At 46.6% G+C, this 15,450-nt stretch overlaps 1 protein-coding gene across 3 annotated transcripts in view; it reads right to left on the bottom strand.

Moving 5' to 3' along the window:
* Positions 1-15,450, bottom strand: part of RAB37 (RAB37, member RAS oncogene family) — a 318,509-nt gene that overhangs the window by 44,547 nt on the left and 258,512 nt on the right. For all 3 annotated transcript variants that reach the window (XM_069200082.1, XM_069200081.1, XM_069200083.1), the window contains 2 exons: positions 2,857-2,913; positions 573-649 (listed from right to left, as the gene is read on the bottom strand). In XM_069200082.1, coding sequence (XP_069056183.1) covers positions 573-649; positions 2,857-2,913 — 134 coding nt within the window. The remainder of the gene's footprint in view (positions 1-572; positions 650-2,856; positions 2,914-15,450) is intronic.

Below are 15,450 nucleotides of genomic sequence, written 5' to 3'. Positions count from 1 at the left end.
TGGTTTGTTGTTTGAATTTCTTGTAATTCATGTCTAGGGCTCTCGTCCTTTGAGACTTACACGGCCAGATCTGTCCAAACAGACTTAGTGATAAAAGGCACAGATCCAAGCCAAAGACTGAAGGAAAACTAAAGACTTCTACCCTTCTAAACCGCGAAGGAACTCCTCAAGAGAACTAGTCTTATGGACTTTACCACTGGTATTTATTTAGCCCACCACAAACCAACAGCTCTGTCTCTAAGCATGCTCAGTGGTTCAGTTGTAAACAAACTGCATTCATCTTTGGTTAGGTCACTTAGCCCACAACACCAGGAAACATTTATTTTGCTAGCACTCTGACCCCAGGACAGACATCTAAAAGCTGTGGCCTTTGCAGTACAAGGCATCCCGAGAGTCTGGAGGAAGGCGGAAAGAAACCAAGTGCCACCTTTTAGTACACTCCTCTCTTAGAATGCAAACATCCTTATGATTCGACTTCTCTCATACAATAAAGTCACCTTGCTGTGCACCCTTCTCTTATGATTGTAGAGCATTTTCCATGAGGTTAGAGTACCCCTCTCTGCTGCACTCACTTTGCCGCAGCCAAGAATGCCACGTCCACGTTCATGCCTGTCTTGGCACTGGTCTCCATGAAGGGTACCCCATATTCCTGCAAATGGACACAAAACAGATGGAAAGTTTGAAAAGAGTGACAAAGAGGGAGTTGAAGGGAGGGCTATAGGTGGGAGAAGATGTCAGAGGAAGACCAGAGTAGGGTTGGGAGATGGTGAGGTATGGATGTAGAAAGAAAAAAAGAGTGAGACTGCAGGTGAAGGAGATATTGTAGAAAATGGATAAAGCTAAAGGAAGAGAAATGGGAAACTATAATGAGGGGGAAAGGGAGAACTAAAAGAAGGAAATAGGGAAATAACAAGACAGAAATTGTGGGTTAATGGGGAATGGTGGGCAGGTGAAGCGATGGTGGGATGGTGATAAAAGAGACAGTTAGTGAAACCAGGACGAGGGCATTGAATGTAAAACAGAGTGGGTGACGAGGAAGTGTTTTGAAACAAAGAAGTATGGGAAGGGGTAGGAGAAAAACGAAAAGCAGGCTATACGTTATCTTCACCTTCTCTCTTAAACTAGGCTGTGCCAATGGCAATGCGTTTACTCTTTGACTGCAGAAACTCCCTGTTTTTCTAATCCTAACTCAGAAAAACAAAACTACCAAGCAGAATCTCAGATAGCCATGAAAAGGGGGTTAGAACACTGGAATGTTGGGAGCTCCATTGAAGACAATGAAGTGGCTCATGGCTAGTAATGGCTAGCATAGACCCATCTGCTGTGACAGTCCAATGTTTACCTTTCTGTAGCTTTATGTTTACAACATTTCTACCCTCAGTGAATGGATTGTTCTAATAGCATTATATCCCTTCTGTCGCAGTTTATCCATGAAATTAAAATACCCATTACCTTGTCACACACACTCGGTGTAGGCTGCATAACCGGGGCAATGGGCTATGATGCTATAATAGAACTAGTGGTGGTTGTAGTGCTGGTACAAGATGTAGTGATGATGTAGTGTTAGTGATGCTAGAGACAGAAGCAGTGACAGAGTGGCTAGTAATGCTGAAGCTGTTACGGGTAGTTTAGAGGGCAGTGACTAAGAGAGAAGCAGTGCTGTTGGAGAAGCAGTTGTGATTTGGTAGTAACAGTGTGACTGTAATTGATATTGGTTGGTTGGACTGGAAGCGGTGGTGATGTTGGTGGTTGCAGCTGGAGTGGTGGAATGGGCGAACGATGCTCTACAGAGGCTTCTCCTTGCCTCCTGTTGCCTCTTTCTCTCTGACTAGCGGAGAGGCGGCATGTAAGCACCTCCACGAGAACTGAGAAATGACAGGCAATCACCTCACTCAGAAACGTATTTACCAAGTTAGGTTAACCACTGTTAGTGGACAGACAATGTTCTCAGTCAAGAACTAACAAGGGCCCTCTTATTAAGCAATAGGTGACAGGCAGTGCTTCAAATATTTGTGAGTAAAGTAGTTATACAATTCCAAAACTTAAAATTTGGAGCGATACCAAATCTTTGGAAGTCTAAGTCCTTTTTAAGTATGCTTTTAAAGTAATTACTAGATGTAATTAATAGTAAGGTGATGTGCCACACTTCCGGAAGGGAACTGAAAGCAGGGCAAGGGCTCAAGTCGGGACAACGCACTGGAGAGAGAGAGTCAGAAACCGTTTAAAGAAAAAAAACACACATTGGAGCCAGTTTAGCAATGTTCCCGAGGCTCCAAAGCTAGAAGACATGGTAAACACATTTAAATGTAGGAGATCTTTTCCTCCTGTCTAATAATCTAATATTGCGACCGTTGTTTGGTGACAGTCACCCACTGAATAGGAAAACACATGTTACCTGTCCTCAGAAAGTGTTCAGTAACAGGCAGTTACCCTCACCCATAGCTAATATTTGATTGCAATGTCTCGACACTATCCATGACTAACTTGTGACAAGCAAGCATGCTACTTAATAGGTATTAGACAGAATTAATAAATGATGGACAGTGGTTATGTTAACTGAGACATGCCCCCTGAATAAGCAACCAATAGCAGGCAAACATTCTTTTTAAATATCCCATGACCGCCAGTCACCCCCTCAATCGCGAACAGGCCATGAGAGCACTTCCATGAATGACTCTTAGCAGGCCTCTGTGTGAGTGTTCAGGTGCCTTCAGATTCAATCTACTGCAGGTCGCAGTGGGGCGATATCAGTTATCGAGAGACATCGAGAGAGTGAAGGGGACGGGGTGATCGAGTGTTTCAAGCTGGGAACATAAATGCAGTTCACTTTAGGTGGACAAAAACATGATTCTATACCTTAGCCAAGTTCTCGCCTTCCTCGGACCGGACAGCCCTCTCGTGGTTCATATCACACTGAAATCAGGTCAGGAACAGGACGTTAGCACAGGAGAGGGGGTAACATTATCAGATTTATCGATGGATCGCTTAGAGCTTACACAAGTGTAAAACAGTGTATAATTAAAACGGTTTACAGTATCTATTTAAAAAACACGCTAAGATACTTAACCAGTAAGTTCATGTTGACTGGAGAGTATTATCTGTGCTGTTATGATCCAGAGATCTTTGCTGTTTCTGGCCACCTCCCCAGCAACTCAAACTACTTTATAGTCTGATCAAAGGCATGTTCTGGTATTCGAATGCTATTGTGATAAGAAAATTGCATGATTCTGTTCTGTAATAATTTATTGCAGGTGAATAGTGACATTCAATGTCTCTAATTCTCTATTCCGAGCTGCCAAGCTCAGAGGCCTTCCTCCTCCGTGACCTCGTCCAGAAAGAAGGAAACTTCAACCAGGCTAGGCATCAACAGATTCCTGGGAGAGGGGCTTCCGTCCTAGGCCCCCTGCATCCTCACCCACAGTAGGACGCCCCACCAGACCCTTGCAGTGGGAGCTGCAATGCGGATAATTTCTCCTCACATTAGCAAACTGTAAAACCATGGGCTGGCCGTCACACCTCCCACTTATTCTCTCGTCCACAGGGTAGGACATGCGCAGGAAGTTAGAATTACAAAGGATAACTTTCAGGTCCAAGCCTCTCTTTCAAAGCCGTGGCAAGGCATTCCATGCACCGCTCAAAGCCTTCATACAACTGCAGGAGACCAAAGGCGAGGCTGGTATCGAAGACCTGTCGAGGCTGGCCTGCCTGACACTCACCACCTCAAACCCAGAAACACAGGTAGGCCATGGAGTGAAATGAAAGACAGGCCTGTGGCAGGAAACTTGTACCTGGACAGTCACATGGGTCACGCCTGAGTGGACACGTCCAAGTGAACAAAATGGTCACAAGGAACTAACTACCTGTTAAGTGGAATAAAGTACCCCTAAATTGCAGACTACACGAATTACATAAAGTGTGGCTGAATATTCGGTAACAGTTCTTACCCCACCCAAATGTACTCTATTTGTCTCTCTTGATGGGGAGAAGTGCTGAGTTGGTCGTTCAGATTTCGATCCTGTGATCTGCAGTGTGGCCTAGACCTGTGCAAGATGAAGCCCAGAGCTGATTTACTGGGATTGCAAGAGTTCCCTTCGAATTAGTGTGAGGGCTCTGCAGCAGGAAGCTGACCCCCCCCCCCCCCATCTAGGTCCAGTAAGCTGCCAAGCAGGGATTGAAACCTGTCTTACCTTCAGGATAAAGCAAACCTGCAGCAGTCACACTAAGAGCCTGATCTGCTTTACCGCTATAGGATTCTGGGACCTGCAGATGGCGCACACATCCCTGCTGTGGGCAAATTAATCCCATAAAGAGAGCATAAACTTATTTATCTATAATACTGGAAACGGGGAATGCGACTTGAGGTTACACGGTGAGAGCTGCTGGAGTTGCTTCCCTATATTATTAGGGTTTGAATCTTTAAGTTACAAATCTCTCTGAATCTCCCTCTCTCACAAACACAAACCTCAGCAGCAGATGCATTAACTAACCTTCTGAGGTCTTTCTCTTGCTCTCTCTCTCTCCCGTTCTCTCTCAGCCCCTCCTTTACAGCATGTACCTCATCAACCCTCTAGGGGCCAGATGTAGCAAAGGGTTTTACCCATTTTGTGTCTATGGGAAAATGTGTTTGTACATATGGCCCTAAGCTCTTTACTTGTCTGTGATCTGCATGTTACACACAGATCACTGTAGCAGGCGCTCACCCCACTCCCTGAGTTTTCATCAATAGATTTAACGTGCAACCTCATAATTAGATTTAACTTGTAACCACCTAGTTACACCGTTCTCTGCAGCACGTGTTCAGCTCACCGAGCTCTGAAAAGCTTATCTAATATTCAAAGTACGGCAAAATCAACAAAACTCTAAAAATGTTCTCACTGAATTCTTAAACGCTATCTTGTAAACATTCAGGCCCTCATTATGAGTTTGGCAGGCGGCCTCAGTTGCCCGCCAAACTCATCCCGCAACCTGCCCGCCAGTGCGGGAAGAACACCAACGGCCCTATTACACGTTCACCGCAGGGCCAGCTGGCGGAAACAGCGTTTCCGCCCACCGGCTCTGCGGTGAACAGGGCCTTCACATTGCAGCCGGCTCGTAATCGATCTGGCAGCAATGTGGTGGTGCTGTGGGTGCAGCAGCACCCGTCAGGCATTCCACTGCCCGTCATTTGGGCAGTGGAATGCGCGATGGGGCTGTGCATGGGGGCCCCTACACTGCCCATTCCAAGTGTATGGGCAGTGCAGAGGCCCCCCCGACAACCCCATTCAGCCAGCCTTTCCATGGTGGTGTAACTTCCATGGAAAGGCTGGTGGTATGGGGATGCGGAATACCCAGGGCAGAGCTGCTTTCAGTACTGCCCTGGTGGATCACAACTGCCGGGACCGCCGGCAGCCTGGCGATGTCGGAGGTCCGACGCCACGGTCGTGATATGGCGCTCAGTAGACCGCCAGACTCATAATGAGGGCCTCAGTCTTTAGTCAAACATAGCCTTGACCTTTTTCATTGTATAGAAGCCTATAAACCAGAGGCAATATTTTTAACAGAGACTAAGCTACATAATACTTCTGGATCTGAAGTGGCCGCTGCGCTATGTGCTATTAATCAGATTAACATCCGTAGAACCTCCACACAGGCCCAATCCCCAGCACGATGGCCTATGGGAATGCACTGTGCATTGGCATCTCCACACATCTTAACAAGAGTCCATGTCATCCAAAACGCAGCAGCCAGGCTTGCACTCAAACTCAAACGTCCACATCTCTAACATCTCTAAGACCACCATTGGTTCCCAGACCACAAGCACACACTCTTCAAGCTCCTCACACACACATTGAAAGCACTTCACAATTATGGCCCGCATACCTGAACAGACACATCAGCTTCCACACCACTACCAGAAACCTCCGCTCGGGCAGCTTCTTGCCCGCCCACGTCCCCAGCAGTCAAAGAGAAAGAGCCAGTAGGCACACAACTCAGTCTTTAATTTCTGCAAAAAACTGAAAACCATGTGCTTCCAATAAGCCCCACCCGAACCACACAGTCGTCCTTCAGATACCAGGATACCCTCTTGAGTGATAAGCATGCCATAAACATAACTTTAGTGACGGGACCACCCTAATAAGGCCAGAAGAGGAGTGGCTATAGTTTATCAAGATAACATTCAGTGTTATAAGATTGAGAAAATATCCCAGCATCAGAGGGAATGATTTTCAATGTGAAACATAATTCAACTACTACGTTGACTGAAGTTCTCATTTATCGACACCAAGCTACAGAAGTCAATTCAGTAATTCCTTTAGGACCACCACAGCTTCCTCCCTTCATTATTAAAGCAGCCAACTTTATGGTACTTCGAAACCTTAATTTTCAACTAGACCAAGGCGACAACACCGACACGTTTAAACTCCATCAGCCATTAGGTGCACTTGGTCTAAAGCAACTCACAGAAGGTCATACACATCCGGCAGGACCTATATTAGATCATATTCCATAAATTATAATCCATTTCATCCTCAAATGCCCATCCCCTTGATACGTTCTGATATTCTGTTTGAGCTTCAGCTCTCTCCTACAATCAGCCATACAAAAATGTCAGCATATAATCATATCATGAGACCTCGGGCTAGGGTGACCCATCTCCATCGTAATGCAGTCCTGAATAATTCACCAGATTTTTCTGATACTCACACGGCTGACACAGCCTCTAGGAACTTCAATAGTTGGATTACTGAGGCCTTAGATAAAATTGCTCCAACTGGAATTGCTCCTTCTAAGAGACTTTCTTTATCAGCACCATGGTACACCAACGAGTTTCAAAAACATAAAGCCCAATATAGAAAATTTGACAGGAAGTGAAGGAAAAAATTGGATGAGCAACAAAAGTTACCTATAAAGAGAGCTTACACAAACATCAATCTTCCATTAACTCAACTAAAGATAACTACTTTACCACTCATTAGTATTTCAAGCATCCTGCCAAATAATTATTTAAAATCGTTACTTAGCTCAGTGATGCAGGAAAACGAATATATATATAGTTTTTTAAATGAAGGTTTATTGAAATTCACCTTGGCATAGCAGTTGTACAAGTTACAGCATAAGAAAGTAATTCCATAGATCAAAAAACCAAAGTGAACATTTTCAATATTTTCAAAAGAAAAAGACATCACAGAGGAAAATATCAACCCCGAATTGTGACCAAATGCACTCCCTCCCGGCCCACCACCTGCACCTATCTGGCTAATATCTAGAGTCTAGAATATGCATGGATATAGCTGTTACCATGCACAAATGGATAGAGTTCCCATGTTTTTAAAATACATTGTAGAAACACATAACAATATCATACCCTGCCCTTAGCCCCAGGGTGATATGTTGCAAGGCCTGGAGGGGGGTCACATTGTGTTTGGATGGCCCCTTGATAGAAACCCCACTAACAATCTCCAAATCCATTCACAATTCAGGTCTTCTCATTTTACACTGTGTAGGAGGCTGGACTGGCTTGTAGTGAGTACCAAGGGGTACTTGCACCTTGCACCAGGCCCAGTTATCCCTTATTAGTGTATAGGGTGTCTAGCAGCTTAGGCTGATAGATAATGGTAGCTTAGCAGAGCAGCTCAGGCTGAACTAGGAGACGTGTGAAGCTACTACAGTACCACTTAGTGTCATATGCACAATATCATAAGAAAACACAATACACAGTTATACTAAAAATAAAGGTACTTTATTTTTATGACAATATGCCAAAGTATCTTAGAGTGTACCCTCAGTGAGAGGATAGGAAATATACACAAGATATATATACACAATAGCAAAAATATGCAGTATAGTCTTAGAAAACAGTGCAAACAATGTATAGTTACAATAGGATGCAATGGGGAAACATAGGGATAGGGGCAACACAAACCATATACTCCAGAAGTGGAATGCGAACCACGAATGGACCCCAAACCTATGTGACCTTGTAGAGGGTCGCTGGGACTATTAGAAAATAGTGAGAGTTAGAAAAATAACCCTCCCCAAGACCCTGAAAAGTGAGTGCAAAGTGCACTAAAGTTCCCCTAAGGACAAAATAGTCGTGTTAGAGGGAAAATGCAAGGAAAACACAAATCAGCAATGCAACAACGATGGATTCCTGACTGAGGGTACCTGTGGAACAAGGGGACCAAGTCCAAAAGTCACAAGCAACTCGGAGATGGGCAGATGCCCAAGAAATGCCAGCGGTTGGTGCAAAGAAGCTCTTACTAGGCTGAAGAACTGTGAATACTGCAGGAACGACAAAGGCTAGAGACTTCCCCTTAGGAGGATGGATCCCCCACGCCTTGGAGAGTCGTGCAGAAGTGTTTTCCCGCCGGATGGACGCCAACAAGCCTTGCTACACGCAAATCGTGCGTTTGGCGTTTTTGGACGCTGCTGGGGACCAGGAGGGACCAGGAGATCGCAAATTGGACCTGAAGAGAGAGGGGACGTCGAGCAAGACAAAGAGCCCTCACTGAAGCAGGTAGCACCCGGAGAAGTGCCAGAAACAGGCACTAAGAGGATGCGTGAAACGGTGCTCGCCGAAGTTGCACAAAGGAGTCCCACGTCGCCGGAGACCAACTTAGAAAGTCGTGCAATGCAGGTTAGAGTGCCGTGGACCCAGGCTTGGCTGTGCACGAAGGATTTCCGCCGGAAGTGCACAAGGGCCGGAGTAGCTTGCAAAGTCACGGTTCCCAGCAATGCAGCCCAGCGAGGTGAGGCAAGGACTTACCTCCACCAAACTTGGGCTGAAGAGTCACTGGACTGTGGGGGTCACTTGGACGGTGTCGCTGGATTCGAGGGACCTCGCTCGTCGTGCTGAGAGGAGACCCAAGGGACCGGTAATGCAGCTTTTTGGTGCCTGCGGTTGCAGGGGGAAGATTCCGTCGACCCACGGGAGATTTCTTCGGAGCTTCTGGTGCAGAGAGGAGGCAGACTACCCCCACAGCATGCACAAGCAGGAAAACAGTCGAGAAGGCGGCAGGATCAGCGTTACAGAGTTGCAGTAGTCGTCTTTGCTACTATGTTGCAGGTTTGCAGGCTTCCAGTGCGGTCAGCGGTCGATTCCTTATAAGAAGGTGAAGAGGGAGATGCAGAGGAACTCGGCTGAGCTCATGCATTCGTTATCTAAAGTTTCCCCAGAGACAGAGACCCTAAATAGCCAGAAAAGAGGGTTTAGCTACCTAGGAGAGAGGAAAGGCTACTAACACCTGAAGGAGCCTATCAGCAGGAGTCTCTGACGTCACCTGGTGGCACTGGCCACTCAGAGCAGTCCAGTGTGCCAGCAGCACCTCTGTTTCCAAGATGGCAGAGGTCTGGAGCACACTGGAGGAGCTCTGGACACCTCCCAGGGGAGGTGCAGGTCAGGGGAGTGGTCACTCCCCTTTCCTTTGTCCAGTTTCACGCCAGAGCAGGGGCTAAGGGGTCCCTGAACCGGTGTAGACTGGCTTATGCAGAATTGGGCACCTCTGTGCCCAACAAAGCATTTCCAGAGGCTGGGGGAGGCTACTCCTCCCCTGCCTTCACACCATTTTCCAAAGGGAGAGGGTGTCACACCCTCTCTCAGAGGAAGTTCTTTGTTCTGCCATCCTGGGCCAGGCCTGGCTGGACCCCAGGAGGGCAGATGCCTGTCTGAGGGGTTGGCAGCAGCAGCAGCTGCAGTGAAACCCCAGGATGGGCAGTTTGGCAGTACCAGGGTCTGTGCTACAGACCACTGGGATCATGGGATTGTGCCAACTATGCTAGGATGGCATAGAGGGGGCAATTCCATGATCATAGACATGTTACATGGCCATATTCGGAGTTACCATTGTGAAGCTACATATAGGTAGTGACCTATATGTAGTGCACGCGTGTAATGGTGTCCCCGCACTCACAAAGTTCAGTGAATTGGCTCTGAACAATGTGGGGGCACCTTGGCTAGTGCCAGGGTGCCCACACACTAAGTAACTTTGCCCCTAACCTTTACCAGGTAAAGGTTAGACATATAGGTGACTTATAAGTTACTTAAGTGCAGTGTAAAATGGCTGTGAAATAACGTGGACGTTATTTCACTCAGGCTGCAGTGGCAGGCCTGTGTAAGAATTGTCAGAGCTCCCTATGGGTGGCAAAAGAAATGCTGCAGCCCATAGGGATCTCCTGGAACCCCAATACCCTGGGTACCTCAGTACCATATACTAGGGAATTATAAGGGTGTTCCAGTAAGCCAATGTAAATTGGTAAAAATGGTCACTAGCCTGTTAGTGACAATTTGAAAGTAATGAGAGAGCATAACCACTGAGGTTCTGGTTAGCAGAGCCTCAGTGAGACAGTTAGGCACCACACAGGGAACACATACATGCACACCTATGAGCACTGGGGCCCTGTGTGACAGGGTCCCAGTGACACATACATATAGGCCACAAACCTATGAGCACTGGGGTCCTGACCAGCAGGATCCCAGTGACACATAACAACCATACTGAAAACATAGTGTTTTCACTATGAGCACTGAGGCCTGGCTATCAGGATCCCAGTGAGACAGTGAAAACAGTGACAAACACCCTGACATACACTCACAAACAGGCCAAAAGTGGGGGTAACAAGGCTAGAAAGAGGCTACCTTCTCACACAACCCCCCCCCAAACGAAGGACAATAAGGCTAACCTTGGCCAGTTGAGACTTTATTGTCTAAGTGGTGATAAGTAGAGAGTAGCTCTGCAATAGACTGGTTACTCCCTTTATCATCCACTATATGGTTACTTCCCTGTGGGGATGTAAACCACCCTGTTTGAAGTTTTTTAGCTAAGCAACAATGTGAAGATGTATTTTCAGAGTTTCTATCAGTAAGTTTGAGTTTAGAGCAGTGGGAATTATCCACTGAACCTATTTGTAATGATGGAAATACCAGACAGGGATGCTGTCTCAGTAAAGCCATAGCTGGGCAAAAACTGTGTCCATTTGGCTGGAAGAGAGAACAGGGATGCTGTTTCTCTTGAGTTGGAGCAGGGCAGGGATGCTGTCCTATGAGCTCCACACTAGGGCAGGGATGCTGTCCTAAGTGTTGTGAGGTAGTGCAGGGTTTCTGCACTAAAGTTTCTCTGGGAGGGTTGGAGGGATGCTCCATGTTAACTAAAATGGTGCTGTTTTTCTCACCAATGTTAGTTATCCCACAGAGAGGTACTTCCACCTCAGGGAGTCCAGCTTTGCCAGCTGATGATTCCCTTGGAACAGGTGCCACCCCAGGAGAGGTTTCTCCCACCACAGGAATGGTATCCTGAATGGTAGGGTGGTTAGGGGATACTGTGATACCCTTTTTACCTGTTGATGGAGAGGGATCCTGAGTTTTCAGGCCTTCTCTCCTTTGCTTTTTCATTTCACTTGAAATGAGAGGGAACAATTCCTCAGGGATGCCCAGCATGGCTGCATGGGCATAAAACTCTACATCAGCCCAACCTGAGGCCTCTAGGTCATTACCTAAGAGACAGTCTACAGGTAAGCTAGGTGATACCACCACCTGCTTAGGGCCAGTAACTCCACCCCAACTAAACTGAATTATAGCTAAGGGAAGAAACTTAGTGGAGTTATGGACATCAATAATCTTATACTGTTGTCCAATGATGTGTTGATCAGGGTGCACTAGGTTGTCAGTCACCAAAGTGAAACTGGCACCTGTGTCCCTGTAGGCCAAGGCCTCAACACCATTTATTGAAACTGTCTGCCTGTACTTATCCATTGTAAGGGGACAAGCAGCCAGTGTGGCAAGGCCAATGCCACTAGGTGTGACAGAAACTGTCTTGGGACTGATGACATCAGTTTCCACTATGGACCCATAAGTGAACCCAACTACACCCTTTGCTTGACTGTTGCCAGCAGTCCCACCACTAGTACCACTACTGCTAGGGGCACTAGAGCTTGATGTATTAGTGGTGGTAGGCTCAGGGGGTTTACCTGGACAGGACTTATCCCCTGGCCTATGGCCTCTGTTTTTACACACAAAGCACCAAGGCTTTTTAATGTGTGCAGGTTGGGAAGAAGAGGAAGAATTTGTTTTATCCCCACCCTCTGAAGAGTGTTTAAGATTTGAAGTGGGATCTTTGGTTTTACCCTTATCCCCATGCTTATCTTGAGATTTTTCACCATCTTTCTTCTTATTGCCATCTTTGTCACCCCCTGTATGAACTTTTCTGTTCACCCTTGTTCTGACCCATTTGTCTGCCTTCTTTCCCAATTCTTGGGGAGAGGTCAGATCAGAGTCTACCAGGTACTGGTGCAACAAATCAGACACACAATTATTAAGTATATGCTCTCTCAGGATTGTGTTATACAGGCTGTCATAATCAGTAACTTTACTGCCATGTAACCACCCCTCCAAGGCCTTCACTGCCTGGTCAATGAAATCAACCCAGTCTTGTGAAGACTCCTTTTTGGTCTCTCTGAACTTTATCCTGTACTGTTCAGTGGTTAAGCCATAACCCTCCAGGAGTGCATTCTTAAGAACTGTAAAATTATTGGCATCATTTTCTTTCACAGTAAGGAGCCTATCCCTACCTTTTCCACTAAATGATAGCCATAGGATAGCAGCCCACTGCCTTTGAGGGACATCCTGTACAACACAGGCCCTCTCAAGTGCAGCAAACCACTTGTTAATGTCATTCCCCTCCTTATAAGGGGGAACTATCTTGTGCAGATTCCTGGAATCATGCTCTTTTGCAGGATGACTATGGGGAATACTGCTGCTGCCACCATGGGTATCTAAACCCAACTTCTGTCTTTCCCTCTCTATTTCTAAAGACTGTCTATCCAAATCCAGCTGTTGCTTCTTGAGCTTCAGTCTGGTTTGTTCCACTCTCAATCTAATGAGCTCCCTTTCTAACAATCTGTCATCAGGGTGGGTGGGAGGGACATTTCTAGATACAGAGGTATGATGGGAATGAACAGAAGGAGACCTGTCCCTTACAGAGGGCACCCTAACAGCTTGGCTAACAGCATAATGTGAGATCACATCATCAGTATGGTGTGATTCAACCTCTGTACCAACTATGCTAGACTGTCTAGTAATGGGCAGGCTGAGAAGTTTCTTTCCTGAACCTTTTCCTGGGGGAGTCCCTGGATCAGATTGAGAACCATTAGCTACTTTTTCTACAGATTGGGCACTTATGGCCTTATCCTGTACTCTAAGCATATTAATTAACAGTTCTAAAGAAGGATTCTTCCCTACACTCAAACCTCTCTCTATGCAGAGACTCCTTGCTCCTTTCCAGCTAAGGTGATCATATGCAAGTTTGGACAGTTCAACATTTTTTCCTGTGCAGACATTTTTTAGAGAGAGTTAAAGTGATAGCAAAAGAGAAAAAAGTTTTCAGAACTTTTTGGAAAGACAGAAAAAAACTTTTTAAACTTTTAAGAACTTTTTGAAAGTTTAGAAGTACTTTTCAGCACTTAGAAAAGAGTGAAAAGAGGAAATGCAAAACTTTTTGGCTATGTGTATATACACTGACCTTGTTTTGTATATTTTTCTCTTATGAAAAGTACAATGACAAGAGTGGTAAGTAGTCTCAAAGCACTTATCCCGTCGCTGCACAACCAATGTAGGAGGCTGGACTGGCTTGTAGTGAGTACCAAGGGGTACTTGCACCTTGCACCAGGCCCAGTTATCCCTTATTAGTGTATAGGGTGTCTAGCAGCTTAGGCTGATAGATAATGGTAGCTTAGCAGAGCAGCTCAGGCTGAACTAGGAGACGTGTGAAGCTACTACAGTACCACTTAGTGTCATATGCACAATATCATAAGAAAACACAATACACAGTTATACTAAAAATAAAGGTACTTTATTTTTATGACAATATGCCAAAGTATCTTAGAGTGTACCCTCAGTGAGAGGATAGGAAATATACACAAGATATATATACACAATAGCAAAAATATGCAGTATAGTCTTAGAAAACAGTGCAAACAATGTATAGTTACAATAGGATGCAATGGGGAAACATAGGGATAGGGGCAACACAAACCATATACTCCAGAAGTGGAATGCGAACCACGAATGGACCCCAAACCTATGTGACCTTGTAGAGGGTCGCTGGGACTATTAGAAAATAGTGAGAGTTAGAAAAATAACCCTCCCCAAGACCCTGAAAAGTGAGTGCAAAGTGCACTAAAGTTCCCCTAAGGACAAAATAGTCGTGTTAGAGGGAAAATGCAAGGAAAACACAAATCAGCAATGCAACAACGATGGATTCCTGACTGAGGGTACCTGTGGAACAAGGGGACCAAGTCCAAAAGTCACAAGCAACTCGGAGATGGGCAGATGCCCAAGAAATGCCAGCGGTTGGTGCAAAGAAGCTCTTACTAGGCTGAAGAACTGTGAATACTGCAGGAACGACAAGGGCTAGAGACTTCCCCTTTGGAGGATGGATCCCCCACGCCTTGGAGAGTCGTGCAGAAGTGTTTTCCCGCCGGATGGACGCCAACAAGCCTTGCTACACGCAAATCGTGCGTTTGGCGTTTTTGGACGCTGCTGGGGCCCAGGAGGGACCAGGAGGTCGCAAATTGGACCTGAAGAGAGAGGGGACGTCGAGCAAGACAAAGAGCCCTCACTGAAGCAGGTAGCACCCGGAGAAGTGCCAGAAACAGGCACTACGAGGATGCGTGAAACGGTGCTCGTCGAAGTTGCACAAAGGAGTCCCACGTCGCCGGAGACCAACTTAGAAAGTCGTGCAATGCAGGTTAGAGTGCTGTGGACCCAGGCTTGGCTGTGCACGAAGGATTTCCGCCGGAAGTGCACAGGGGCCGGAGTAGCTTGCAAAGTCGCGGTTCCCAGCAATGCAGCCCAGCGAGGTGAGGCAAGGACTTACCTCCACCAAACTTGGGCTGAAGTGTCACTGGACTGTGGGGGTCACTTGGACGGTGTCGCTGGATTCGAGGGACCTCGCTCGTCGTGCTGAGAGGAGACCCAAGGGACCGGTAATGCAGCTTTTTGGTGCCTGCGGTTGCAGGGGGAAGATTCCGTCGACCCACGGGAGATTTCTTCGGAGCTTCTGGTGCAGAGAGGAGGCAGACTACCCCCACAGCATGCACAAGCAGGAAAACAGTCGAGAAGGCGGCAGGATCAGCGTTACAGAGTTGCAGTAGTCGTCTTTGCTACTATGTTGCAGGTTTGCAGGCTTCCAGCGCGGTCAGCGGTCGATTCCTTATCAGAAGGTGAAGAGGGAGATGCAGAGGAACTCGGCTGAGCTCATGCATTCGTTATCTAAAGTTTCCCCAGAGACAGAGACCCTAAATAGCCAGAAAAGAGGGTTTGGCTACCTAGGAGAGAGGAAAGGCTACTAACACCTGAAGGAGCCTATCAGCAGGAGTCTCTGACGTCACCTGGTGGCACTGGCCACTCAGAGCAGTCCAGTGTGCCAGCAGCACCTCTGTTTCCAAGATGGCAGAGGTCTGGAGCACACTGGAGGA

The sequence above is a fragment of the Pleurodeles waltl genome, chromosome 7, assembly GCF_031143425.1.
Source record: "Pleurodeles waltl isolate 20211129_DDA chromosome 7, aPleWal1.hap1.20221129, whole genome shotgun sequence".
NCBI lineage: Eukaryota > Metazoa > Chordata > Amphibia > Caudata > Salamandridae > Pleurodeles > Pleurodeles waltl.
The sequence above is the reverse complement of the archived record's forward strand: the minus strand, read 5'-3'. Positions and strand labels throughout refer to the sequence as shown.